General features: G+C 42.7%; 1 protein-coding gene and 1 pseudogene across 2 annotated transcripts; both read right to left on the bottom strand.

The window, feature by feature from the left end:
* Nucleotides 1–13,419: 13,419 nt before the first annotated feature.
* LOC137007072 (protein NYNRIN-like) lies at nt 13,420–19,670 on the bottom strand. 2 transcript variants are annotated; one of them, XM_067368365.1, is made up of 2 exons: nt 17,505–19,670; nt 13,420–14,343 (listed from the first exon to the last, which is right to left on the bottom strand). In XM_067368365.1, the coding sequence occupies exon 1, from the start codon at nt 19,668–19,670 to the stop codon at nt 17,610–17,612; it is 2,061 nt and encodes a 686-aa protein (XP_067224466.1). In that variant the 3' UTR covers nt 13,420–14,343; nt 17,505–17,609. The 2 variants fall into 2 exon arrangements, with proteins under 2 accessions (XP_067224466.1, XP_067224467.1); XM_067368366.1 differs by lacking the exon at nt 13,420–14,343 and adding an exon at nt 16,182–16,332.
* Nucleotides 19,671–22,117: 2,447 nt separating this feature from the next.
* Nucleotides 22,118–24,038, bottom strand: LOC137007074 (uncharacterized; annotated as a pseudogene).
* Between the last annotated feature and the right edge of the window lie 3,822 nt (nt 24,039–27,860).

Genomic DNA, 27,860 nt, shown 5'->3' with positions numbered 1-27,860 from the left:
GTCAGTAAGATCATAACTTTGAAAATTGAAGAGTCAGAGAGATGCCTTTTGCTGATAAAAGAAATATGTCCAGTTGATGCACCCCTTTTGGAGAATGGAAGATCAAGGGTTTTTCTTCCACATATTTTACTGTGCGCTTCTAATTTTGGTCAGTTAAGGGCCATTCCACCAACCGAAATCTTAAAAAAATGCTTATACATTACCTTCACAAATGAAAAATACATCTGCATCTTTCCAAACACAACTGAAAGGGACATTTAACTGAATTGAAAATATAAACTCTGTAACAGCACCACAAAATTACTGTAAAAAGTTAGGTTACATGTGTGATATTGTGTCACATGTGTTATGATATTCTACTTTATTATATATAGCTAGGCGCAAAAACAATTATTTTGAATAATTATATTATGTTAGCATTTTATTTCAACTGTAGTTTATAGTATTTTACCTATATGATGTTTAAACCATTTAAAAGGTCAATATGTACCTATTTGCATTCGTACACTGTATTTTTTTCCAAAATATACATATTTTTTTATAAATATCTTTAAAAAAATTACTTTATATTATAAATTGTATGTGTATGTATGTGTGAATATTTTATAAATATCTTTTAAAATATTATATTTTTAAATATTTGTTTAGCTTACATGTACATTAATATTTAAAATGGAATATTGTGCTGTATTCTGTGTTCTGTATTTTTATCTTGTGTATGAATTATAGTCATTTTTACATTTCTGTTTCATTATTTAATATCTGTTTGCCTAACTTATTAAAAGTTTCATATTTGCTATTTATTAGATCTGTATTTTATTTTGTATTTAATTAGCGCAAATGTACCGTAATTAGCACAAACCTCAACACACTGCAACTGAAGAAAACATGCATATAGAAAAAAAAAACACCAGCAAATTAAGAAAACACCTTCATTTTACTGTGTTGCAAATACGCACATCACCACATGCTTCAGACTTCAATTAACAAACTTTAAAGCAGCAACAAGGATGAAAACAGTTACTTATTTGCCATTTAGCTGTTGATGTTTTAGTTTTCTGTCTGACTGACTTTTTATCTGAATACCTATATGCAGTAGGCTGTATACCTATATATGAAAATGTAACATGGATCTTATTGGCTGAGAGTAAACTGCACCAGGAATCTTTAATCGGATCTTTAATATCAAATCATCTTAGAAATGGCTTGAATGGGGCACTTGGATTTTTATATAAATAAGCTAGTCTAACAGCTTCATGAAAAACGAATATGAGGTAATTTCAGAATTGTGATTTCCAAGTTTGGAAAAAGTCATGCAAAAATCATGTAATGTTTTTAATAGTCAATATACCATATGCATACTATATCCATTTTAAAAGGGCTGTACAAATGTAATCTAAGTACAGTGACTGGTATGCAACACTAGGTGCAGCTGGTCCACCAGCTCAACCAGGTCACGACCAGCTCAGCCAAGCTGGTCCACCAGCTCAACCAGCTCAGCCAAGCTGGTCCACCAGCTCAGCCAAGCTGGTCCACCAGCTCAACCAGCTCAGCCAAGCTGGTCCACCAGCTCAACCAGCTCAGCCAAGCTGGTCCACCAGCTCAACCAGGTCAGCCAAGCTGGTCCACCAGCTCAACCAGGTCACGACCAGCTCAGCCAAGCTGGTCCACCAGCTCAACCAGGTTAGCCAAGCTGGTCCACCAGCTCAACCAGGTCACGACCAGCTCAGCCAAGCTGGTCCACCAGCTCAACCAGGTCCCGACCAGCTTGGACCAGCTAATGACCAGCTTGGACCAGCTTGGACCAGCTACCAGCTTGAGCTGGTTTTAGCTGGATTTTCCACTAGGGCGAGAATCCGGGTATATTCGGTACCCACTGATAGGACTGTGGCAGTATTTATGTGAATATGACATGAGTGAAGCACAAAGCTGTGTTTACAGAAGAAATAATAGGTTAGAAATTAAATCTGACATCGCAGCCATGGAAACATTTTGGTTCATGCCGACTGAGAGAGACGTGAGTCCATAAATTTAAGCATTGTATTCTGTTTTGCGAATCGCGATCTGGTCACCCGATTAGCAGAGAATTTAACAATATTACATTAGTTATTCCACTGAACATGGAATCTCTGTTTCTTTTCCCAAATCTTCACTCACGCAGGGAATTATAAACGTTTCTTTCTTTCATTCGCATTTAGGCCAATTATAGGCTATTCGCATTCTTTACTGTGGTAAAGTTATTATCACCGTAGGCAGAAACCTTTTAGCTTGCGCGTCAATTTCTATTTCAGTTTGCGCTTGTTATTAGACTTTATAAGGCGCGTCAACTTTGTAGCTATAGCGTGTTTCACACACCAGTGATTTTTACTTTCGCTTTCTCTGGCAGCGCAAAATCAAATATAGCCTGTTTGTCTGAAGATAAAACTCGATCTTCAGACCTTTTACAACAAGTGTCAGTTGCTTGTAACATCAGGAGATAACATGAAGATATTATTAAAGAGAAATGGTCTCAAAGCGTAGAGCGGTAGGTTATATCAAAGACTATAATACGGGACTTTGGCTATATGACGCATCTTTGTGTGGAAATAAAAAAAAAACGAATGCTTTTTTAAATAATATTTAGCTGTCTTATTATTTAGGTTACCATTATTTACCTATATTTATTTGTTTTACAGGCTGTAGTGTGTTGTTTCACTGACGAAATAGCTAAAATAAACACGCACGTCTGTTACCCCTGTTGAAAAAACGAGCATATATGCTGGTAAGGTAGGTTTTGAAGCTGGTATGCTGGTTTGAGCTGGTTTATGCTGGTCCAGGACCAGTTTAGGACTAGCATGGATCAGCAGGACCAGTTTAGGACCAGCACCTGACCAGCATACAGCTTCAAAACCTACTTTGCCAGCATATGCTGGTTTTTTCAACAGTACACAATGGATGTTTGAGCATTTATTTTATAATTTTTTTTTATATATATATTTAAAAATTAATTTCATTGAGGTAGCCTATTTATATATATATACAGTACAGTCCAAAAGTTTGGAACCACTAAGTTTTTTAATGTTTTTAAAAGAAGTTTCGTCTGCTCACCAAGGCTACATTTATTTAATTAAAAATACAGTAAAAACAGTAATATTGTGAAATATTATTACAATTTAAAATAACTGTTTTCTATTTGAATATATTTCACAAAGTAATTTATTCCTGTGATGGCAAAGCTGAATTTTCAGCATCATTACTCCACTCTTCAGTGTCATGATCCTTCAGAAATCATTCTAATATGCACAATTGTACAACATATTTGTGTACAATATTTTTTTTCAGGATTATTTGATGAATAGAAAGTTCAAAAGAACAGTGTTTAACTGAAATCTAATCTTTTGTAACTTTATAAATGTCTTTACTGCCACTTTTGATTGATTTAATGCATCCTTGCTGAATAAAAGTATTCATTTCTTTAATTTCTTTTCAAAAAAATTCAAATTAAAATTCTTACTGACCCCAAACTTTTGAACGGTAGTGTATAATGCTACAGAAGCTTTGTATTTCAGATAAATGCTGTTCTTTTGAACTTTCTATTCATCAAGGAATCCTGAAAAAAAAAAGTACACAACTGTTTTCAACATTGAAAATAATCATAAGTGTTTATTGAGCAGCAAATCAGCATATTAGAATGATTTCTGAAGGATCATGTGACACTGAAGACTGGAGTAACGATGCTGAAAATTCAGCTTTGCATCACAGGAATAAATTACTTTGTCAAATATATTTAAATAGTACACAGTTATTTTAAATTGTAATAATATTTCACAATATTACTGTTTTTTACTGTATTAATTAAATAAATGTAGCCTTGGTGAGCAGACGAAACTTCTTTTAAAAACATTAAAAATCTTAGTGGTTCCCAACTTTTGGACTGTAATGTATATATTTATACACAGAAAGTGGGCGATTGTACTGTTCAAAGTTTGCCCAGGTGGCGTACAAATGGTTACTCTCAGGACAAACATGAATCGAATCATGGATTCGCCATCCGATGTTATGGATTTTACTGCTTTTTAAAGCAGCTTTGGATACAAACTTCAAGGTTGAGACATTGTGAGTAGTCCTGATATTAACATAACTGGCTCTTTTCTGCATTTTCGCTGGCAGCTACGACGGGTGTAGCCTGCCGCCACCATAACACACACACACAAACACACACACACACACACACACACTCCAAATCATATTTAATGTTTTTAAAATAGGCTATATAAAAAAGTAAAATAGTTCCAACAGATTTTGCTGTGGTACTGAAATTGGTACCGAGAACCGTAAAATTTTCATGGTATCCGTACCGACTACTGGAATTTTGGTACCGTGACAACATTAGTTGGACATTTAGAGAAGTTTCTGTAATGTTTTAGAATTTTGTGGTTACCATTATGCAGAAGAGTGTCAGCTGTGTTTAGGCTGTGTGCACTCGTATATGCATGTTAAGGAAAGAATTCCTGCTCGCAGTTCAAACGAGTTTGATCAATAAGTTAATTTTGAGTGCATTTTGTATAACAAATAAGTAACTCAATAAGGTAAATTAAGTCAAAAAATGTATTCACCATACATAATAAACATGACATAACAATAAACTGCACATATATATATTATGTAACTGACAAATTCAAGTGATTTGTATTTACGTTCTATCAGCTTTAAATTGTTATTTGTACAAATTACTCAATATAGTTGCGACACTTTTTATTTTTATTTATTTATTTATTTATTTATTTTATTTTTGTAAGTAAAACCAGCAGTTCAGTTTTTGAATGTGGTCTTTATCAGTGTGGAAACAAACCTTTTACTGAAAATATACAAAGATGTATAATATTGTTTATCTACTCAAAAATAGATGTAGTATTTTAAAAATGTTGATGCGACAGTTTGTCTGTTGGCCGCAGTGATGACTCTAGCAGAAAGAATGCCCTTTGATACCCAACGCTTTTGCAGGGTGTTAAACACCCTACAAGGTATTCATTAATTTCAGTTGTTTATTTATTTATTTTTCAACTGAGTGAATTCACACATGTGAGGTCTTTCAGAAGAGTTCCTGAGAGAAAATTTAATTGTGCTTAAAAACCAAACATTAGGCCAAATCACTACCTGGCATGTTCGCATTAGACCCTGATGTACTGCGATGGAATATATATATACTGTTAAATACTAGTGTATGATGTCTGTTAAATATGTTTATTTGTGTTTAAAAACCTTACATTTAAAATTACATTTTAAGGTGACGCAGGTCACACAAAGCCATCTGATTTTACTTTTCTAATTTCTACAAAGTTTCAATTCCTAGTAAATATTAATTAAACATATGATAAAACAAGAGAATAATGTTGACAAATATGTTTTTAAAGAAATAGGGATTACCATAGTCCAAACAGTTCCTCACATAATGACACCATTAAGGAAGGTAGACACATCTACTGTCTGTGTGTGTTTGTTTGTGTTTGTGTGTGTGAGAGTGTGTATATGAACGGACGTGCTGGCCAGATGAACTGCCGCTGTCCATGAGTAGCTAGTTTTACCCCAAATCAAATATTGTATTACACTTTTTCTTTATACCTGTATTCTGACACAATGTCATTAATTAGTGCTTTTTGTTTTATAAAATGTTCACACTACTTTTATCAGCCTGATAAATATGAAGTTAACACATAAAGAAACAAGAGAATCATACTACCAAATTCTTGACACAATGTTTTTAAGAATAAAACACAACTAAACCAGATACCATGTCATTTTTCTTTTTGACAACCCCCATTTCAGATGCAACCGTGAAGTGGAATAGGTCTTATTCTCAAAGTTTTGGAATTGACGCAAACATGCGATACAGGTATATGGCTAAAACCTCGTACTAAACAATGAAGGGAATATGCCTCAGCATGTATAATACAATATTTTTACACAAAGTATCATGGTTTCAGACCATTTTTAAAAGGTTTTAGTGCGATGTCTACATTTGGTCTCTTTGTCGTTTTTAGATGAAGACTACTCTTTGAGCATGGTAAAACATGCATAAGCATTAATGAACAAATACAGCATAAGAAAATTGAATGGCAGTCCTTATACATTAGACACCTTATACATTTTGTTTTGTTTTTTTACATATGACTTTTAAATAAGTTACAAATTACAAGTCAATGATGTCACGGACACACAATTTGACATGTTTGTCTTAATAACTTGTTCTTCTTTAAGAAAACCAAAATGTTTTAACATTTTGTAAATTTCAATAGTTAGCCAGCAAATCCAAGTGAACTGTTTATTACTGAGATAATTTACAGTTATATGTGAAACAAGCTCTGTCACATCAGAGTTGAATTCTAATTGAACATTGTTATTTCCCCCACATATTTAACAATGCTAGTGTTCTTGGTCACAAAGTTTTCATTGTAGCATACTGGCTCTGAACTCAGACCAAATATTAGCATGTAACAGTTTAAAGACATTTGTGTTTATGTTTCTTTGATTTTGTTTACATTTTTCTGAAACAAACTGTTTTACCACGGTTTCATTTTTAACATCACCATTCTTCTTTTGTCTGTAATTGTTTTTCTTTATCGTTTTACCCATTCCATTTTGTAAAACTGTTTCCTAGAATATGTTGTAATGTTAGTGAACTTTAGGTGTTCTCTGCATCGATTTGTTCGTAGCATTTGGTTGATTTAATAAAATGACGGTTTAAACCATCGTCTTGGGTCATTTTACATACTATGTTATATGTTGGGTAATAGAATGCAGAGCAAAGATCTTTGAAACATTTTATTTTGAAAAACATTAAAATAAGGCTGTAGTACAAACAATGTTCGTTAGTGTAGGAAGGAAGGGGACAGGGTCGGCGGTTAACTGCTGACTGAGCTTTATTTCAAAATTCAGAAATGTCAAACAAAAACTGTGCAAGGCACAAAACAAAATAAACCACAAAGGGCTTCACTCCAGTCACGGCATATACAATCCACAAAGGGCTTCACTCCAGTCACAGTATATACAATCCACAAAGGGCTTCACTCCTGGTCACGGCATATACAATCCACAAAGGATTTCACTCCAATTTGTCGTGCACCAGCGGCTCAGTCAGCAGTCCCCCTCTCTCTCCCCGACTCCTGCTTCTCGCGGCGTTTTAACCTGTCTCCGCGCCAATTACTGAAAAGAAAAACAGGTGTTCGTGATTTACATTTAACTCGCTCACTCACCAAAGATCTCCCGATGCTCTCTCCCGCTGCAGACCTCGCTGAACCACGCCCCCCTCGCCACATACCCCCACCGCCCGACTCAGGCCGGGGAGCCGTCCGGCCACATAAATTTATTACTTATCAATTTGGGGACGCACCTGTCCATGCCCCAAGTGGAAGCCCAGATACCTTACTTCCACGCGCCCAATCGCACACTTCTTCGGGTTGGCCGTGAGCCCGGCCCCCCTCAGCGATCTCAGGACGGCCCTCAAATGCTGCATATGCCGCTGCCAGTCATTACTGAAGATGATAATATCTTCCAGATAGGCAGCAGCATATGCACCATGGGGCCGCAAAATTTTATCCATGAGACGCCGGTGCCCCGAACAGCCCGAACGGAAGGGTAACGAATTGGTGTAATCCGAACGGCGTCGTGAAAGCTGTCTTTTCTTTGGATAATGGCAACAAGGGGATCTGCCAATACCCTTTCGTTAAGTCCAGTGTCGAATAAAATCGAGCCGTACTGTAGGGACCCGTTCGACAGACGTTACCAAATGGCTTTATCAGCCAGAGGCATGATTGAACAAAGCTTCATTTGGTCCAAAAGATCCATTTCCTGACAGGAAACACCTAGCCTTAGCAGAAGTGATGATGTGACTTCTCTTAACAAAGGACTCTGTCTAAAGGACTTCTTTGCTCATCAGCAATAAACTAATCAGAACCCATCACGTGGGTTTGATCACATTAAATCTATTGATTCTCTCACAAAACCCTCTTGTATTATCGGACGGAACAGGAAAACACCCATCAACGGATTTAAAGACAAATCTGTCCTATCAATACCTCCCTTGTGTGACAGGAAAACACCCATCAACGGATTTAAAGACAAATCTGTCCTATCAATACCTCCCTTGTGTGACCGTCCATCGTGACCCGGTCACCCATGACTCCGGTCAAAGTTTAAACTATCCTTAAGGACTCAATCTTGAATCTCAAAAGGGACAATTGTCGATTACTTAAAGTATTAACTATATCCAGAATAACATTTGCTATGATGTGATTACTAATATGTTGGAGTCAATGCATTATATGCATTATATATGTATTATTGTATTCCCGTATGCATTTTCTTTCTCTTGTAATCATTGTTTTTAATTAGGTCAGTCTAGTAATATGTGTGGAAAAAGTGTGTCGTGTTTGAGCTCTAAATGCAGAATTTATAATTCTCTGTAATTCTGTGTGAATGAAACATTGAAATTCAGTATCAGGAAAATATTAAGAAACTTTATAAAGTTGTTTATAAAACAGGAGAATGTTCTGCAGATATCACGCGATGTGATCAATAGACAATAGACGAGGTGTGTCTAATCTCCGTAGCAACGTCTCATTGGAGGCGATTACGTCTCAACGTCTCGCATCTGAAGAAGGGAGCCAGAATTGCTCCTTTAAAACTATGCTGTCCGAACAAGTCAGTCAGTTGAGAAATATGGGTAACACTTTAGAATAACTCACGCTATGAAGCATTAGTTAAGCATTAGTAAATAGTTAATTCATCATTTATAAAACATTAATAGACATTAGTAAGCCATTTATGAATACAGCTATAAATGCTTTGTTCTTGATTTATAAGCATATCTATAATGAGTTTAATAATTGTATTTTCATAATTTATTAATGATTTTTAAATTATGTATTACATTATTCACAAACCAGTAATTTAGGAGTTGTCAGTGGTTCATAAGATCATTTAGGAAGTGTAAGTAAATGATTAATAAAATATTTAAATGTACATTTATGCATCTTATTATTTATACATATAGTATTAGTTACTCAGTGTGTTAATAAATGCTTTATTAACATATTCCTAGTGTCAAAACTACCTCAGTACTAACTTTAAAAATTAGAGAACAGCAGTGTAGAAGATCACTGAACCTTTAAATCTCATTTATAAAAGCTTTACAAAGCATAAATAGTCCTCACTTTAGATGAGCTCACAAAAATAGTTAACTGACCACTTCTAAATGTTTTATAACTACCTGAATTAATCATGAATTGCAGTAGGAATATGTGTTAATAAAACATTTACTAACACACTAAGTAACTATTACTATGTGTCTAAATAATAAGATGTATAAATGAATGTTTAAATAGTTTATTAATCATTTACTTACACTTACTAAATTAACTACTGACAACTCCTAAATAACTGGTTTGTAAATAATGTAATACTTAATTTAGAAACAATAAATTGATTATTAGTAAAGTATGAAAATACAAATATTAAACACATTATAGATATGCTTATAAATCAAGAATAAAGCAATTATAGCTGTATTTATAAACTACTTACTAATGTATATTAATGCTTTATAAGTGATTAATTAACTATTAACTAATGCTTAACTAATGCTTCATAGTGTGCAGTTATTATAAAGTGTTACCGAAATATGAAATAAGGTCAGAGTCAGAAGCTGGAAGTCAGAAATCGGTCAGAAGTAGCCGAAGCACCGCTACTTTGACCACGGCGGAAAAGTCGCATGGGTCATTGAGAACTGATTGACCGGGGCTGATTTTCCATCTAACAGTCGTCGACTTGAACTACGAGCCACGCTGCTGATCAACAGCCGTCACATCCATATTCCAAAACCCTCTGCGAAATATCTGACCAAAGTCTCCCAAGAAGAGAGCCGCTCAAGCCAGACGCTCAGATCAGAACAGCAACATCCTTCAAAGCTTCCGCGCAACCCACAGGGCTTTCCCGAGAAGACGTCACCTGAAAGACAGCCAATCCAGAACGCGGGACTCCGCTGTACACGAGTCACGGAACAACCCGATTAACTCAGCTGTCAGAGCAAACGCAGTTACAAGCAAACTAGGGCTGCACGATTAATCACATGCTATTCTCACGCGCATTTCGTCAGTAAAGCCGGTTCCCTGATTACCGCTAAATTGCCATCACCTGCTTTCAAATGAAGCGGCATTTAATAGACAGAGCCGTAGATCACTGAAAAGCCACGCAATATCGCGTTCATATCGCAGATGAATCGCCTGCGATAATGAACGCGATATTGCGTGGCTTGTCTGTGATCTACGGCTCTGTCTATTAAAAGGCGCTCCGTTTAAAAACAGGTGATGGCGATTTAGCGGTAATCAGGGAACCGGCTTTACTGACGAAATGCGCGTGAGAATAGCATGCGATTAATCGTGCAGCCCTAAAGCAAACTTCTCTCTCTCTTGCTGGAAACTGGTGAAACTCCTTTAAACCTAAAGAATCAAGCCAAAGCTCTGCTTTTGTGATTTTCTTCCGGTTATAAGTTAAGTTAGCACTGAACTTGGGACTTTTCATAACTCATCAACTCCGCGAATGTGTGTGCATGTATGTATGTGTGTATGTGTGTGTGTGTGTGTTTAGCCTTAGTTTCCTGTAATCATTAGAAGTAGTCAATAAATCTTGTTTTGATTTTCACATGTACGAGTTTCTTGTATTGTGTGTCAAATTACTGCCTTAAACTTAAGATCAAGTTACCTCTTGCTTATAATAATATAATAATTATAATAACAATAATCATAATAAAATATTGTTACTGTTGACCACAGAATAATATTTTATCCAGAATTGGTAAAATACTCTAACCTCAATTTTCGCTGGACGAATAATCGATGAAGTGTTAAATATTAATTCTGAATCATTTACAGTGAATCATTTACAGTTGATTCAATTCTTATTCCCTTTAACAATTAAATTGAGCTAATAAATGACGTAAGGCTAAGGTACATTACAGTACCTAGCCGGTCAAGCAACTCGTCCACCCGAGGCATTGGATACGCGTCGAACTTCGACACTGCGTTCACCTTGCGGTAGTCCACACAGAACCAAACTGAGCCGTCCGTATTGGGAACCAAAACTATCGGGCTCACCCAGTTACTGCTGGACTCTTCTGTTACTCCCATTTCAAGCATAGCCTCTAATTCTGCCTGAACTACATTTTTCTTGTGTTCAGGCAATCTATACGGCCAGCTGCGAACCACCACGCCCGGCTCTGTCTCGATGTGGTGCTGAATGAGGTTTGTACGGCCCGGTAGGGGAGAAAACACGTCTGCAAATTCTGCTTGTAACTTGGATAAATCAGCGAGCTGTGAGGGCGAGAGGTGATCTCCCCCAGAGCGAGGGATTGTTTTCTGATATTCGCCTCTGGCCCGAGGTCATCCTCTCCGCTAATCACCGTCGCCAGCATTACTGACTCTGCCTCATTCCATTTTTTAAGGAGATTGAGGTGGTAAATCTGACGTGCTCCTCTCCTATCGGAACGCACAACCTCATAATCGAGCTCACCGACTTGCCGTGTCACCACAAATGGTCCTTGCCACTTTGCAAGTAATTTCGAGCTTGAAGTGGGAAGCAATACAAGCAATTTATCTCCCGGTGCAAATTTGTGTAAGTTAGCTCGTCTGTCATACAGTTGGCTCTGTCTGTGCTGGGCTTGTAACAAATTCTCCATAGACAGCCGCCCCAATGTGTGGAGTTTTGCTCTCAAGTCCAGCACATACTGAATTTAATTTTTGGCTTGAGATGGTCCATGCTCCCAAGTCTCTCTTAGGACGTCTAACACCCCACGGGGCTGGCGTCCAAAGAGAAGCTCGAAGGGGGAAAACCCCGTGGAGGTTTGCGGGACCTCTCGCACTGCAAATAACAGAGGTTCCAACCACTTATCCCAATTTTTGGCGTCCTCTTGAACAAATTTACGAATCATGGATTTAAGCATGCGATTAAACCGTTCGACCAGCCCGTCCGTTTGTGGGTGAAAGACGCTGGTACGCATGGATTTAATGCCCAACAATTCGTAAAGTTTGCGTAACGTGTGTGACATAAACGCCGTGCCTTGATCAGTGAGGATTTCTTTTGGAATCCCCACTCGCGAGATTAAACTAAACAGTGCATCCGCAACACTCTTAGCGCAAATGTTGCGGAGTGGCACTGCTTCAGGATATCGCGTTGCATAATCCACAATGACTAATGCAAAGCGATGGCCTCTTGCTGATCGCTCTAATGGCCCGATGAGGTCCATACCAATTCTGTCGAAGGGGACCTGCATTAATGGAAGGGGGCGCAACGGTGCTTTTGGGGTGGCCGGTGGGTTAACCAACTGACATTCCCAACAAGACGCGCACCACCTGCGCACATTCTCGTGAATGCCCGGCCAAAAGAATCAGGTCATGAGACGATTTAGTGTGGCCGTTTGTCCTAGATGCCCAGCCATCGGGTTAGAATGAGCCGCGTGGAAAAGCATTTCCCTGCGGCTCTTTGGAACTAATAATTGGGTCGTATCTTCTTTTGTTTGAGTGTCTTGGGTCACTCGATACAACCTATCTTTTATAATCGCAAAATACGGATAAGAAAGTGGGCGTTCAGGCTGGAGAGGCTGACCATCGATAGTGCTGACCTTTTCAAACGCGTTTTTTAGCGTCTCATCGTGAGACTGCTCCAGGGGAAAGTCATCGCGATTTGAAAGAATAAGATCTTCCAATTTCGCTCTGTTCCCCTGAAGCTGAACTCACTGGTCCCTGATCAGTCTCTCCCGCCTGTACTGGCACCTCCTTATCCCGCGATTTTTTTCTCCCGAGAGGCATCCGAGCATAAACACCCCAATAATTTGTTAAAGGCAGGCCAATTTGTACCCAAAATTATCGGATGCCGGAGGTGCGGATTAACTGCCACCTCCACGCTATGCTTTTGACCCCTAAATTGAATAATGACAGGCACTAACGGATATTCCACCACATCCCCGTGCACACACCTCACCTTAACCAAGCGGCCTGCATCCAATGCCCCGGACGAAATCAGGCTTTGATGCACCGAGGTTTGGTTACATCCTGAGTCCACCAAAGCCTGATAAGTACCCCCCTTGACACTCACAGGTATTTGGTACTCGCCAGCTTGACCGGGGCCAGCCTGCGGATTGTCCGGGACCTGGATCAACGCCCCAACCTCCATCACTGGACACCTGTCCACAAAGTGCTCCGGGTCCCCGCAACGCCAACAGGCCGGCCCAGACCTGCCCGCCGCTCTTGTGGCAGGGAGTGGGTTAAATGGTTGACGCGGAAAGAGGGGAGAAGCAGGAGCGGAGTCCGGCCTGGCGGCAGGTACCAGTACCAGTACCACGCGATCGATAACCAGGTCCACGTTGCTTCCCTCAGCCAGTAGCCATTTGCAGCACGAGTCCCGGAGCTGTTGGGCAAACACGAAGGGCCAGCCGGACTCGCCCAGGTCCAGAGAATGGAAGCGTTGGCGATGCTGCTCGGGGGTCCGGCCGACCCGCTGGACGATGGCCGCCGAAGATCGTCAAAGACCAGGAGGTTCTCTGCTGGCAGCTGCTGCGCCGCCACCTGCGACTCCCCCGAGAGGAGCGGGACCAACCTCATGGACCATTGGTCCCGCGGCCAGCCACTTGCCTCGGCTAACTGCTCGAACAAGTCGAGGAAGGCCTCGGGGTCGTCACATGGCCCCATTTTGTTCAGCGGCAGGTGGGTAGGCGCAGCCGTCTGCCCGATGGTCTCCTGGCGAACCTCCCGGTCAATCCAGCTCCGGAACCTCCTCCTGCTGGGCCTGCACGATGGCTTGAAAGCGGCATTCTTGGTCGGTGTGCAGGTCCAGCAGGGCCTGATGTTGCTCCTGATGCAGGACCGTGAGGGAGGCGATGACTTCCGCAAATGTCGAAGGGGAGGACGAAGATTGCATGGCAGCGGCCACCCAGCTTCCTTCCCGGGTTTCGGCACCAGTGTAGTACAAACAATGTTCGTTAGTGTAGGAAGGAAAGGGACAGGGTCGGCGGTTAACTGCTGACTTGAGCTTTATTTCAAAATTCAGAAATGTCAAACAAAAACTGTGCAAGGCACAAAACAAAATAAACCACAAAGGGCTTCACTCCAGTCACGGCATATACAATCCACAAAGGGCTTCACTCCAGTCACGGTATATACAATCCACAAAGGGCTTCACTCCTGGTCAAGGCATATACAATCCACAAAGGGCTTCACTCCAATTTGTCGTGCACCAGCGGCTCAGTCAGCAGTCCCCCTCTCTCTCCCCGACTCCTGCTTCTCGCGGCGTTTTAACCTGTCTCCGCGCCAATTACTGAAACGAGATACAGGTGTTCGTGATTTACATTTAACTCGCTCACTCACCAAAGATCTCCCGATGCTCTCTCCCGCTGCAGACCTCGCTGAACCACGCCCCCCTCGCCACAAAGGCATTATCGATGTGTAGTGTTATATACAATATGTAGGCCCTACATTGTGTTTAAATTTTACTCAAGACAATTTAATATGAGGATGTCAATAAAAGTCTTTAGCTCTTAAAAGCCTTTAGTTTTGAACCATTTTTAATATCTTAACATTGTACGGACCTTAGGTCATTTATTACCTCAACTTAATTGTTACAGGGAATAAGAATTGAATCAACTATAAATTATTCACTGTGAATGATTCAGAATTAATATTTAACACTTCATCAATTATTCGTCCAGCGAAAATTGAGGTTAGAGTATTTTACCAATTCTAGATAAAATATTATTCTGTGGCAAACAGTAACAATATTTTATTATGATTATTATTCTTATTATTGTAATTATTATATTATTATAAGCAAGAGGTAACTTGATCTTTTAAGTTTAAGGCAGTAATTTGACACACAGCACAAGAAACTCGTATATGTGAAAATCAAAGCAAGATTTATTGATTACTTCTAATGATTACAGGAAACTAAGGCTAAACACACACACACACACACACACACACATACATACATGCACACACATTCGCGGACTTGATATGAGTTATGAAAAGTCCCAAGTTCAGTGCTAACTTAACTCATAACCTGAGGAAAATCACAAAAGCAGAGCTTTGGCTTGATTCTTTAGGTTTAAAGGAGTTTCACCAGTTCCAGCCAGAGAGAGAAGTTTGCTTGTACCTGCGTTTGCTCTGACAGCTGAGGTAATCGGGTTGTTCCATGACTCGTGTACAGCGGAATCCCGTTCTGGATTGGCTGTCTTTCAGGTGACGTCTTCTCGGGAAAGCCCTGTGGGTTGCACGGAAGCTTTGAAGGATGTTGCTGGCTGGTGCAACGCGCTGTTCTGAGCGTCTGGCTTGAGCGGCTCTCTTCTTGGGAGACTTTGGTCACATATTTCACAGAGTGTTTTAGAGTCTGGAAGTGACGGCTGTTGAATGGTCAGCGGCGCGGCTCGTGGTTGAAGTCGGCGACTGTTAGATGGAAAATCAGCCCCGGTCAATCAGTTCTCAGCTTCTTCTTTTCAGCATGATTGTTTACTATTGTCTATTGATCACATCGCGTGATATCTGCAGAACATTCTCCTGTTTTATTAAAAACTTTATAAAGTTTCTTAATATTTTCCTGATACTGAATTTCAATGTTTCATTCACACAGAATTACAGAGAATTATAAACTCTGTATTTAGAGCTCAAACATGACACACTTCTTACACACATATTACTAGACTGACCTAATTAAAACAATGATTATAAGAGAAAGAAGATACATACAGGAATACAAACATATAATGCATTGAATCCAACATATTAGTAATCCCATCATATCATGCGTTATTCTAGATATAGTTAATATTTTAACAGATAAACAATTGTCCCTTTTTGAGATTCAAGATTGAGTCCTTAAGCATAGTTTACACTTTGACCGGAGTCACGATTGACCGGGTCAAGATGGATTGCTCAACACAAGGGAGGTATTGATAGGACAGATTCGTCTTTAAATCCGTTGATGGGTGTTTTCCTGTTCCGTCCGATAATACAAGAGGGTTTTGTGAGAGAATCAATAGATTTAATGTGATCAGACCCACGTGATGGGTTCTGATTAGTTTATTGCTGATGAGCTAAGAAGTCCTTTAGACAGAGTCCTTTGTTAAAAGAAGTCACGTCATCACTTCTGTTACGGCTAGGTGTTTCCTGTCAGGAAATGGATCTTTTGGACCAAATGAAGCTTTGTTCAATCATGTTGTTCATTGATAAAGTCATCGGTAAGTTCTGTCGAGCGAGGCCCTACAGTCCCCCTTTTGCTTGGCGAGGTTCCTGGTGCGAACGTCGGCAGGCACTGGAACAAGAGGCAGAGAGAGAACAGACACACACAAGACACAAACAACATCTCCATCACTGACTGAATTCTGGTGAAGGGCTTGGGAAACTTGGAATAAACGGGTTAGGAACACTTCAACTAACATAGGGGTGTGTTGTTTAAGACCAGTTGTAATTGGGTGGTTTCGATTGATCTAATTGTCAGTGGTTCGACGAGGAGGTAGAGGCATGATCTCAATCAGGTTGGTTGAGTTCTCGAATTCAGGTTCAGGTTCTTGGTCGGTTTTATCACGTCGGAAGATGCGCGGGACGCCCGATGTGCATCTATCCAAAGACTCTTGCACGGCGTTCACTCGCTTGTGCAGGAGGAAGGCCAGTGTCAAGATCACAATATATCCTACAATAGTAGAGAAGCAAAGTGCTGTGTCAGCAGCAGACCAAGACCGAATGAATGACACGCCAGCGGGCGGAAGGCGAGCTATAGCTTCTAAGGCTGTGTCGACAGGAGTCAGATCAATAAGTTGCGTTCCTTCCTCCCTGATCCTCTCTTCCGATTCTGGATCGAGGACGAAGGAATGCTGTTTAAAGTACGGTGAGATTTCGAGTTCAGCCTAGTGCTCATCGTCGTGATACACGGCAAGATCGTCGATGTGGAGGATCGAGCCCTTAGGGACATTGATCCAGAGAGTTTGGTTAGGCAGGATAATGCGTGTGGCAGCTAGTGTCGGGTCTAATTGATTCTAGGCCGCAGAAGCCCTCGGTATTATCAAATACGAATGGTTTACTCGGGCAAAGGTAATGAATGTCTTTAATGAATGTACGCAGTTTTAGGTTTGGTGCCAGGTACAACTGTTTGTTGTTGTCATGGTACGCCACGACCTCAGGAGTGTGTATTTTGACATAGGTGTTCCCTTGCCAAAATCAAACATTCACAACGTCTTTGAGCCGGTAAATATTATTTGAATCGATAATGGGCAAGCTGAAGAGGAAGACTGATGATAGCAAAAGAGGAGAAGGGAAAGCATAAGGAGAGAGAGAAAAGAAAACACAAAGAGGCACAAGGACACTGAGTTCACTAGAGCAAAGAGAGTGTCACATGTGTGAAGCAACTCCCTTTCTACTAGAGGTTGTTCCTAGCAGTGCTATGGAGGAGCATGTGTAAGTGTTGTGTAAAATAAAACAAAACTTTACCTAGAATGACAAAGTCATTAGTGGGGTGTAGATTATGGGATTGTCGGTCTGTGTCAGTGGGTTTGAACCTCCCCTTTTCCTGTCGGTTGGAACCTTGGTGCCTCTTTATCTGGTTTCGATGGACCCATCGAAGGACAGGCTCGTTGCGGCCTTGTCTGATTTTGATTCGGTAGGCGAGGTGGTAGGTGAGAGCTTGTCCACGATCTCATGTGGTCCTGTCCAGTGAGGTAGGAATTTCTTTGACAGGTGATGGGGAGCTTTCTGCCTTGGCTGGGTGAAGCTGTAGTACCACACTTTGTCTCCGACATTGAGTTCTTGGTAAGAGGCCTTTTTGTCGTAGTAGGCTTTACGACCTTCTGCGCTTCTTTGGAGGTTTTGTTGTGCGAAGGCGAAAGTCGCTCTCAGATGCTGATGCAACTCTTCCAGATACTGGTGAGTGGTGTAGGCGGTGACAAGGTTCATGTCACCAGGGTGGTACAGCAGGTGTAGCGGTAGTGTCATTTGTCGCCCTGTCATCATTTCGAATGGGGCTACTCCGGTAGACTGGTGAGGGGTGGCCCTGATGGCCATCAGTACCTGAGGGAGCTTGATTTCCCAATCCTTTTGGTTGGCGGACACATACTTCTTCAACATGTTAGCCACTGTCTTGTTGGCTCGTTCGACCTGCCCTGAGGAAATTGGATGATGGCTTATGTAAAGCTTGGCCTGTATGCCCAGGAGTTTCCATACATCCTGCATAACCTCAGCGGTGAAGTGGGTTCCTTGGTCAGAGTTGACTCTTAGAGGCAGTCCAAATCTTGAGAAGATGTGGTTCATTAACAGGCAGGCTGTTGTTTCTGCTGTATCGTTGGGAGCTGGGAGACACTCTACCCACTTTGTGAATTCGCAAACCACGGTGAGGAAGTATTTGTTACCCCGTGTTGACCGTGGCAGGGGTCCTACCCAATCTATTTGGAGGTCTGACCATGGGAAGGTCATTCCTTTCCGTTGTAGTGGTGCTCTGTGGTTTGGGTTTGCCGGTTGGAACTGGCAACACACCAGGCATCCTTTTAAATATTCCGTCACATTTTGCTGCATGCCAGGCCAATATGCTACTTGTTTGAGCGTTTCATAGGTGGCCTTGGCGCCATGGTGTCCAGCGCATGGTGCATCGTGGGCGTGTGTCAGCATCATCCCCCTTTGGCCCTGAGGAACTACAAGCTTTGGCGCAGTTAGGGGCTCAGGGACATATGTGAGAACGCCGTCCTTGAGATGCAGCATGTGCTTGATTGAGTGAAGGTGGCGGAGATCAGAGGACTTGGATAGGTCGGAAGTGGAAATGGGATGAGTTATCGGGTCGGAAAAGTGAGCGACAATGGTTTGCAGCATTGGATCCGACGCTTGGAGGGTGAGATCATCAGTAGTGAACTGAGGTGAGAGGTCAACATGGGAGGAGGCGGGGGTTTGCGCGCCAATGGCGTGCTGGCGGCGGGTTATGGCTGCAACTGAAGGGTTGGGTGGGAGGGGTGGGAATTTCCAAGGCTCTCCATGTGATGCACCTGCTTTGGCAAGGGCATCGATTTGGTCATTGAGATCTTTGTCTTGCCCTGGTTGGCGTAAATGACCTCGGACCTTTTTCCAGTAGATGATCATGTCATGTCTGGTGACAATGGCATCGCATGCTTGGAAAAGTTCCTGATGTTTGACAGGCTTGTTGTTAGCTGTCTTGAATCCATTCTGTTTCCATCCGGCTAGGTGGCATGAGAAACTTGGACGGGCATAGTTCGAGTCAGTACATATCAGGAGTTCTTTGATGTTGTGGGAGGCGGCCAGTTGTAGGGTGATGAGGATGGCTGCCATCTCTGCATATTGAGATGATTGAGGGCCTAACTTGAACTGTTGTGGTGGGCAAGGGTCATTGTTGAGCCAGACCACGCCTGCTCCCGCTTTCAAGTTGCCTTGTTGATTGTAGGAGCAACCATCGACATATGCTGTGGGCATGCCTTCACACACATTCTCCTCGAAGTACCTATAGTTTATCAGTTGCGGTGGTGCCGGTTCTTTGGCTTCTGCTGAGGTATTCAGCGTGTCTGTTGAACAGCTCTGACAGGCTGCTAGCCCGTTTCCCAGTGAGGATTTGTGGTTTTGGGCATATCTTGCCTCGACGTCTCGTCCTTGGAGCGTCATTAACCATGTAGCTATGCGGGCGTTGGTTACCACGCCATCCCTGATTCATTGGCTGTTGAGGAAGGTCACTGGTTGGTGACACGTTTCAATGATAACCTTCTGAGCTCCAATGTAGTTGGAGAAACGCTGAATGGCCCATACAGTGCAAAGCAAGACTTTTTCGCACTCTGAGTATTTGCATTCTGGGGGAAGCAAGGTTTTGCTGGCATAAGCAACCACCCGTTTGTCTTTGTCGTGGAGCTGGTACAGACCTGCACTGAGGCAATGATTGGAGAATCCAGCTTCCAGATAGAATTCTTTTCCTGGGTCGGGGTAGGTGCTGTTGCAGGGTCGGATGACCCCCTTTTGTAGCATGGAGTCAATGATATCTTGCACTGATTCGTATGATGCTATCGGAATCTTGTACTGCCGCGCAAATGTCGGTTGCGCATTTGGGTGAGTTGGGATGCGCACCATGTGGATATCAGTCAGGCCACAGTCCAGGGAATCCTTTGCGAAGGAGTCCTTGTATTTGCACAGAACTTTTTTAAGTCCTTGGCGATCCATTTCACTGTGGAGGGCATCCGCCTCGCTCAGGATTTGTTGGACTTGTGTATTGAACCCGGCGTAGGGTTCCTCTGAGTCATTTAAGGGACTGTGGGCCTTGACGGTCAGTTCTACAGGTGACTCTGTTGCAGTCTGTGTTGACACAGCGTAGACAGCGAGGTGAGTGTCATCTGTAAGTTCTGATCGGCAGACACTTTCTTTAGGCACCGGCAGAATAGAAGTGATGGCGATGATCTCATGGGGCTTTGTAAAAGTTACAGTGTTGTGGCATTCGTCTGAAATTAGTTTGGCTGGTATGTGGCCGATGACAGGAACCGTCAGTTCAAAGTCATGGAATGCCTGGTTGATGAGCCATCCCAGGTGACTGGCTTTTGGCACATTGATGTCTTTGGCCATACAGTTGTTGAACAACACATACACAGCACGAGATGACACTTCTATGAGAGGTGTGGCTTCCAAGGTCAGTCCTAGTTTTAGGCAGGTCCTGGAAGGTTGGAAGAAGCCTAGCTTACTATTAAGGGTCTGGCCAGGTCGCATGTTGAGGCGGACACTGACACTCTTGCTGTAAGTGGGGACTATGGCTTCTTGCTCGTTGATCATGGCGCATGCATCTGGTATTGTTTGACCAGATCGAAGATTCTTGAGGTTGATTGAAGATATCAATTGGTGTGACAAGGGAGCCCATATGACGTCATTCACGGTGTCAACGCAGGCGTTGAGACGGACCATGATGTCTGCTCCTATGTAGATGTCATGAGGCAGGTTGGGGACAACCAGGAAGTAGTGACTCAAGAGTCTGTTGTTCCATCGTATGTCTACAGCACAGACGATCTTGGAGTTAGCCATGGTTGTTGACCATGGATTGAGAGGGAAGCGGCTATGCTTTGAGATGTGTGGTATGCTCTTATTTGTCTGCTTCAATGTTCTGAAGAGCTTCAGGCTGATAGCTGAGTTTTCAGCCCACAGGGCTAATGCTGCATCGGGCACTGATATGTCTTGGACATTTATGGCAGTCATGATTCGGAGGGAACCTGAGTCTGACACTTGCAGTGAGCAGAGGAATGGGTCTTGGTTCTTGTTGCTTGAAGTGGAACTTGCTCTTGACTTGCATCGTCAGTCAGTAGATGGGGGGCAGTGGCTGTGACTTGACACTGCGATTCGTTGGAGTTTACTGACTGGAGAAGCAGAGGCTCACGGACTTGCGTCCATATCTTCAGGTGCTTGAAGTCTATTAAGGGTTCAAAGCGGTTAAGCAGGTCCTTCCCAATGAGGAGAGGATATGTGTTGAGTGGTGAGACGTATACTGGGTGAACAAGGTTCATTGGTCCCACAGTTAGGTGAATTGGGTCCACATGTTTTAGTTGTAGGCCTGTGTGGGAATATGCTTGGAGGTTCAGCTCACACCTTTGAAGTTTAAAGGTTCCATTAGACCTCTTTGTTCTGCTTTGGACTTCTTCAAGGAGTTCTGTTGACATTAGGGTGATGTCAGCTCCAGTGTCAAGGAGGGCTTCAACCTTGATGTGTTGTTCGATGATAACGGAGAGGTAAAACTTTCTTGCTATACCTTTTTCAATGAGATCACCCAGGAGTTGTGGGACTGGAGTTTGGGATGAGAGAGGTAGGATGTCAGCATTTATTTCGTTTTCTTCGGAGGAGTGGCAGACGACCAAGACAGCACTTTCAGGAACTGGAGTGGTTTCCACAGCAGGTGTTTGTTGGATGCTGCTGTGATCTGACCCATCAGGTGTTGGTTCAGTTTCTGACTGTTTTGTGGGATGTTCAGGTGGGACTTCTTGTCCGTTTGAAGTTATGGTGCTTGTGGTTCTCTGGGAGAGAGATGAGGTGCTGTTCTCTGGGCTGTGTTGAGTCAGGTGGTCGCTGCCATCTCGTCCAGCCGCTAGTCAGGATATATCTGGTTTCTCTTTCTTTTCCCACTTCCGGTCGTCCTCCTTTCGTTCATCATCATTTTCATCAGCTCTTGAGAGTCGAAGCAAGGTGAAGTGTTTTGTTCTGGTATGGATTTATTTTGGGCTCTGTCAGCTTGGAATCTTTGTGAGTTTTTTCGGCGATTCCTTGGGCTGGTTGCTCCAGGGTGTGTTTGTCGTTTTCCCTTGGATTCACATGAGCCTTTTCCTCTGGGGTTTCCAAATGAGCTTGGCTGATTCCAGGGTTTCTCCCAATGACTCTCATGAGGTCTTGATTGGTTCCATGAATTTTCCCAGTGACGTCTAGGTGAGCGTTGTCGTCCACGTGATCCATCCCAGCGGTTGTCTCTCTGTTTAGGTCGAGTACCAGTGTGGGAGTCCCACTCTCTGTTAGACGAGCATGCATTCCACTCTTTGGGTGTCGGCTTGGCAAGGTCTTGACGCTGGGTGCCCTCTAGGGCCAGCCCCTGACTCTGAGTGTTGAAGTCAAGAACTGCTGTGGTTTTGGTGCCCTTTTCTAAGGCCATCTTCTGTTTGCAGTAAGCTTTGTGCGCCAAGTCTCTTAACTGTTGAGCACTCATTGTGTGTGGACAGGCAAGGATGCCAAGATGGTGGCTCACCCCAGGATGGAGGTTTCTCAGGAAGAGAGTTTTTTCTCAGGAAGTTCAATTCCTCCTCCATATTCTGTTCATTGTGAGACCCGAAGTACGCTAGCCTGAGTCGGCTATAGAAGACTTGAGGAGATTCATGACGACCTTGTTTTGTTTCCAGGGCAGCAACTAGTCCTTGTTCTGACTCAGGGTCGGCAAACTCTTTAATGAGAGCTTCTCGGAGCAGGTGGTAATCAGTCTTTGTGTGGGCAGGCTGCCGGTCCAGGAAGCTGCGCACTTCAGAGCTGGATGTGGCTCTGAGCAAATAAAGTCTATCTTTGTCAGTGATATTGGGTCTCATCTCCAGATGGAAGTTAATATCTTGCAGATAACTCTGAACATTTGGACTATCTGGCACATTTGGAGTGAATTTGCCAATGTTTCTAGCAAGCTTGTCAATGACTCTGAGGTCCAAGCCATGAGATGATCTGTGGCTGGCTGGAGCACGTTCTTTTAGCTTAGTGGGGAGGTAGGATTCTTCGGAGGGAGCTGGTGACTGTTTTGGCACTGCCCCTTCTGATCATGTGCCAATCCAGGAACAGGGGAGCCGGTCCTGCTTGGCAAAGGTGAAGTTGGTGTCCGACGTGTTCTTGACGGCTCACAGCGCAATTCATATGCATGCTTGAGTTCCTCTTTAATACTGTCGGACTCTTCTTTGATGTAGTCAAGCTGACGTGTTAGACGGCTGACGGCTCATTTCTTGACTCATTCAGGTGAGTTTCGAGAGCTTTAATTCGGCTGTTCTTGTCTCTGAAGTCAGCCTTTGCTTTTTCCAGTAGCTGTTCTGCGTACTGTAGCTTGTCGGAGAGATCAGCGTAGTCTGCTCTGCCTCGTTCCATTTCTTGCGTAGTAGCTGCTAGGGTCTCTTTTAGCCTGTTGATCTCCTCTTTTGCGCCTTGTTCCACTTCATCAGGCCCTTCTTGTCTTTCCTGAGCCTCCAGCTCCAGCTGTTAAATGCGACGTTGTGCACGTGTCAGCTCCTGCTGGCGATGGGCGGCTTGCCTGTCGCTCAGTTTGAGGGTGGCGATGAGTGTGTGGCTTAAGGAGCCGGTGATCTTGGCTAGTTCTTTGTGGCTGTAGCTCTGGCTTGGGTCTTGTTTCATGAGGCTTGTTATGCTGTCATCCAGCTGGTCCTGTGTCTGATGCTTTAGTGTTTCAGCGGCTTTAGGTAGGATGCTGTCTGTTACAACACTTAGCCAGGTCTCCAGATCCTCCCAGTGTCCAGCAGGGTCTGTTGTGCGAGACATGTTTGCACCGCGAGGGAGATCGAAACTGACACAGACCTTGAAGAAAAGAACAAAACAAAACACAACAAATCAAACAAGCAGGGCAAATCAAAGGTGTAAGGGTGCAATGTCAAGTCAAGTCAAGTCAAATTTATTTATATAGCGCTTTTACAATTGGTAATTGTTTCAAAGCAGCTTTACATATAGTGTGCTAGCACTGGGAAAAAAAGTCCTAGGAGGGAAAAAACCCCTTGGAAGATATATATAATATATGTAAATGGATATGGAGATCAAAATCTGAATTATACATTTTTATTATAGAGATTAAAAATAGATTATATATAAATATATGTAAGCGGATACAGGGATTAAAAATCAGAATTATAGATGCAGCCAGAACTGGATCTGTAGGCCCATTGTCTCCTGGGCTACGTTGTAGTCAGGTCCAGACACAGGTTCTCCATCTGATCTGGATAAGGCCTGGATCCAGCACCCGGCAAACCTCAGGATAAGCAGAGAGACAGATATTAGCGTAGATGCCATTCTTATTCTGATGTACAGGTATATCTAGTGTTATAGGAAATGTTCTTGGTTCCGGCCGACCTAATTATTGCAGCGTAACAATCCTTTAACGGATTTGAAAAATGTTATTGTATTGACAATGTGTTATGTGTATGCAAGAGCAAAGAGATGTGTTTTTAGTCTAGATTTAAACTGACAGAGTGTGTCTGCTTCCCGAACAATGCTAGGAAGTTTGTTCCAGAGTTTAGGTGCTAAATAGGAAAAGGATCTGCCGCCTTCAGTTGATTTTGATATTCTGGGTATTATCAACTGGCCTGAATTCTGAGATCGCAATAAACGTGAAGGACTATAATGTATTAAGAGCTCACTTAGGTACTGGGGAGCTAAACCATTTAGAGCTAGTAAGTAGCAAGATTTTAAAATCTATACAATGTTTAATAGGGAGCCAATGTAATGTTGACAGAACTGGGCTAATATGGTCATACTTTCTGGTTCTAGTAAGAACTCTAGCTGCCGCATTTTGGACCAACTGTAGTCTGTTTAAAAGCCGAGCAGAACAACCACCCAGTAGAGCGTTACAATAATCTAGTCTTGAGGTCATGAATGCATGAACCAACTGTTCCGCATTTGTCATTGAGAGCATATGTCGTAATTTAGATATATTTTTTAGATGGAAGAAGGCGGTTTTACAGATACTAGAAACATGACTTTCAAATGAAAGATTGGTATCACAGAGCACACCCAAGTTCCTAACTGAGGACGAAGGTTTAATGGAGCACCCGTCAAGTGTCAGAGAGTATTCAAGGTTTTTTCGTGAGGAAGTTTTTGGTCCAAAGATTAGGATATCAGTTTTTTCTGAATTTAATAATAAGAAATTTCTTGTCATCCAGTTTTTAATGTCAGCTATGCATTCTGTTAGTTTTGTGAATTTGTAGGTTTCGTCGGGGCGCGAGGAAATATAGAGCTGAGTATCGTCAGCGTAGCAGTGAAAACTAACACCATGCTTCCTAATTATCTCTCCTAAGGGCAGCATGTACAGAGTGAAAAGCAACGGTCCTAGTACTGAGCCTTGTGGTACTCCATATTGAACCTGTGATCGATACGACATCTCTTCATTAACCACTACAGACTGATATTTTTTTATTCTTTCTTTCCTCTTTATACAGTGTGTTCCTGTTTGTCTTTTGACTTGTTTTAGATATGTGCTTCCAAATTCCCTCTATTACTAACACTCGTAAATCGCGTGCTACACGCTGTAGGCAGCGCAACCATAAAAACCTGCGTTCTTTACCCATGTCACCTACTACATTGTTTTCTATTTCGATTGGGCTCTGGAATTGTCAGTCTGCTGTCAACAAAGCAGACTTCATCACAGCTATTGCTGCTTATTCAGATCTCCATCTCATGGCTCTGACTGAGACATGGATCAAACCAGAGGACACTGCCACACCAGCAGCCCTCTCCTCTAATTTCACTTTCTCTCACACCCCACGCCAGACTGGGAGGGGTGGTGGTACTGGTTTGCTTATGTCCAATGAATGGAAGTTCAATCCATTACCATCTCTCTCTGAAAATCGCTCATTTGAATCACATGCAATTACCATCACCTACCCTACTAAAATTCATGTTGTAGTTGTTTATCGTCCCCCAGGTCAGCTAGGTAACTTCTTGGAGGAGTTGGATGTGTTACTCTCATCCTTCCCTGAGGATGGCACTCCTCTGCTAGTACTTGGTGACTTCAACATCCATCTAGACAAACCTCAGGCTGCTGACTTCCACACGCTGCTTGCCTCATTTGATCTCAAGCGAGTGGCTACCTCAGCTACCCACAAATCAGGTAACCAATTGGACCTCATCTACACACGCTGTGGCTCCACCGACAATACACTGGTTACTCCACTACACACCTCAGACCACTTTCTCATTACTTTCACACTCAACATGACCCCCAGCTCATCACACACTCCACCACATGTCACTTTTCGGCGAAACCTACGCTCCCTCTCACCATCTCATCTATCCTTTTCCGTTTCATCCACACTTCCTCCCGCTAACCAGTTCTCATCAATGGACACTAACACTGCTACTGACACTCTCTGCACCACTCTATCATCTTGCTTAGATGATTTCTGCCCCCTTTTAACCAGACCAGCCCGCGCCACCCCCTCTGCCCCCTGGCTCTCTGATGTTCTCCGTGAGCATCGGTCTAGACTCAGGGCTGCAGAGAGGAAGTGGCGCAAATCTAAAAATCCTACTGACCTTAGCTTATATCAGTCACTCCTTTCTTCTTTCTCTACTAATGTCTCCAATGCTAAAACCTCCTACTACCACACTAAAATTAACAACTCAAATGACTCCCGGACACTTTTCAAAACCTTCTCTTCTCTTCTTTGCCCTCCTCCCCTCCCTCCCACATCAGTTCTTACAGCTGATGACTTTGCCACTTTCTTCACACATAAAATAACAACCATCAGCAGCCAATTCTCCACACCACAAACGGACAATAACATCTTAACTGAAAACACACAAATTTTCCCCTCCTTCTCCATGCTATCTGAGGCAGATGTTTCCAAACTCATTCTTTCCAATCACCCCACTACCTGTCCGCTAGACCCTATCCCCACTCATCTTCTTCAGGCCATCTCCTCCTCAATTCTACCTGCACTCACTCACATTATCAATTCCTCCCTTCACACTGGAACATTTCCCACAGCTTTTAAGCAGGCTAGGATTACCCCACTGCTTAAGAAACCCACTCTGAATCCAGCACTTTTAGAAAACTACAGACCAGTATCCCTTCTTCCTTTCATTGCGAAGACACTTGAGAGAGTTGTATTCAACCAACTGTCTACTTATCTCACACAGAACAACCTTCTTGACAACCACCAGTCTGGTTTCAAAAGTGGCCACTCAACTGAGACTGCCCTGCTCTCAGTCACTGAAGCCCTGAGACTGGCACGAGCATCTTCAAAATCATCAGTACTCATCTTGCTGGATCTGTCTGCTGCCTTTGACACAGTGAACCACCAGATCCTCCTGTCTACACTCATGTCGAAGGGCATCACGGGAACTGCGCTCCAGTGGTTCGAGTCTTACCTCTCAGGTAGGTCCTTCAGGGTATCTTGGAGAGGTGAGGTGTCCAAGTCACATCATCTTGCTACTGGGGTACCTCAGGGCTCTGTGCTTGGACCACTTCTCTTCTCCATCTACACATCATCACTAGGATCGGTCATTCAGGATCATGGTTTCTCCTATCACTGTTATGCTGATGACACACAACTCTACCTCTCATTCCAACCAGATGATCCGACGGTTGCTGGT

This window comes from Chanodichthys erythropterus, chromosome 18 (assembly GCF_024489055.1).
Source record: "Chanodichthys erythropterus isolate Z2021 chromosome 18, ASM2448905v1, whole genome shotgun sequence".
Lineage (NCBI taxonomy): Eukaryota > Metazoa > Chordata > Actinopteri > Cypriniformes > Xenocyprididae > Chanodichthys > Chanodichthys erythropterus.
The sequence above is the reverse complement of the archived record's forward strand: the minus strand, read 5'-3'. Positions and strand labels throughout refer to the sequence as shown.

What these genes read in the sequence shown, in the direction of transcription:
- LOC137007072 (XM_067368365.1), bottom strand. Translation starts at nt 19,670, where the DNA reads ATGACGCTCCAAGGACGAGACGTCGAGGCAAGATATGCCCAAAACCAC.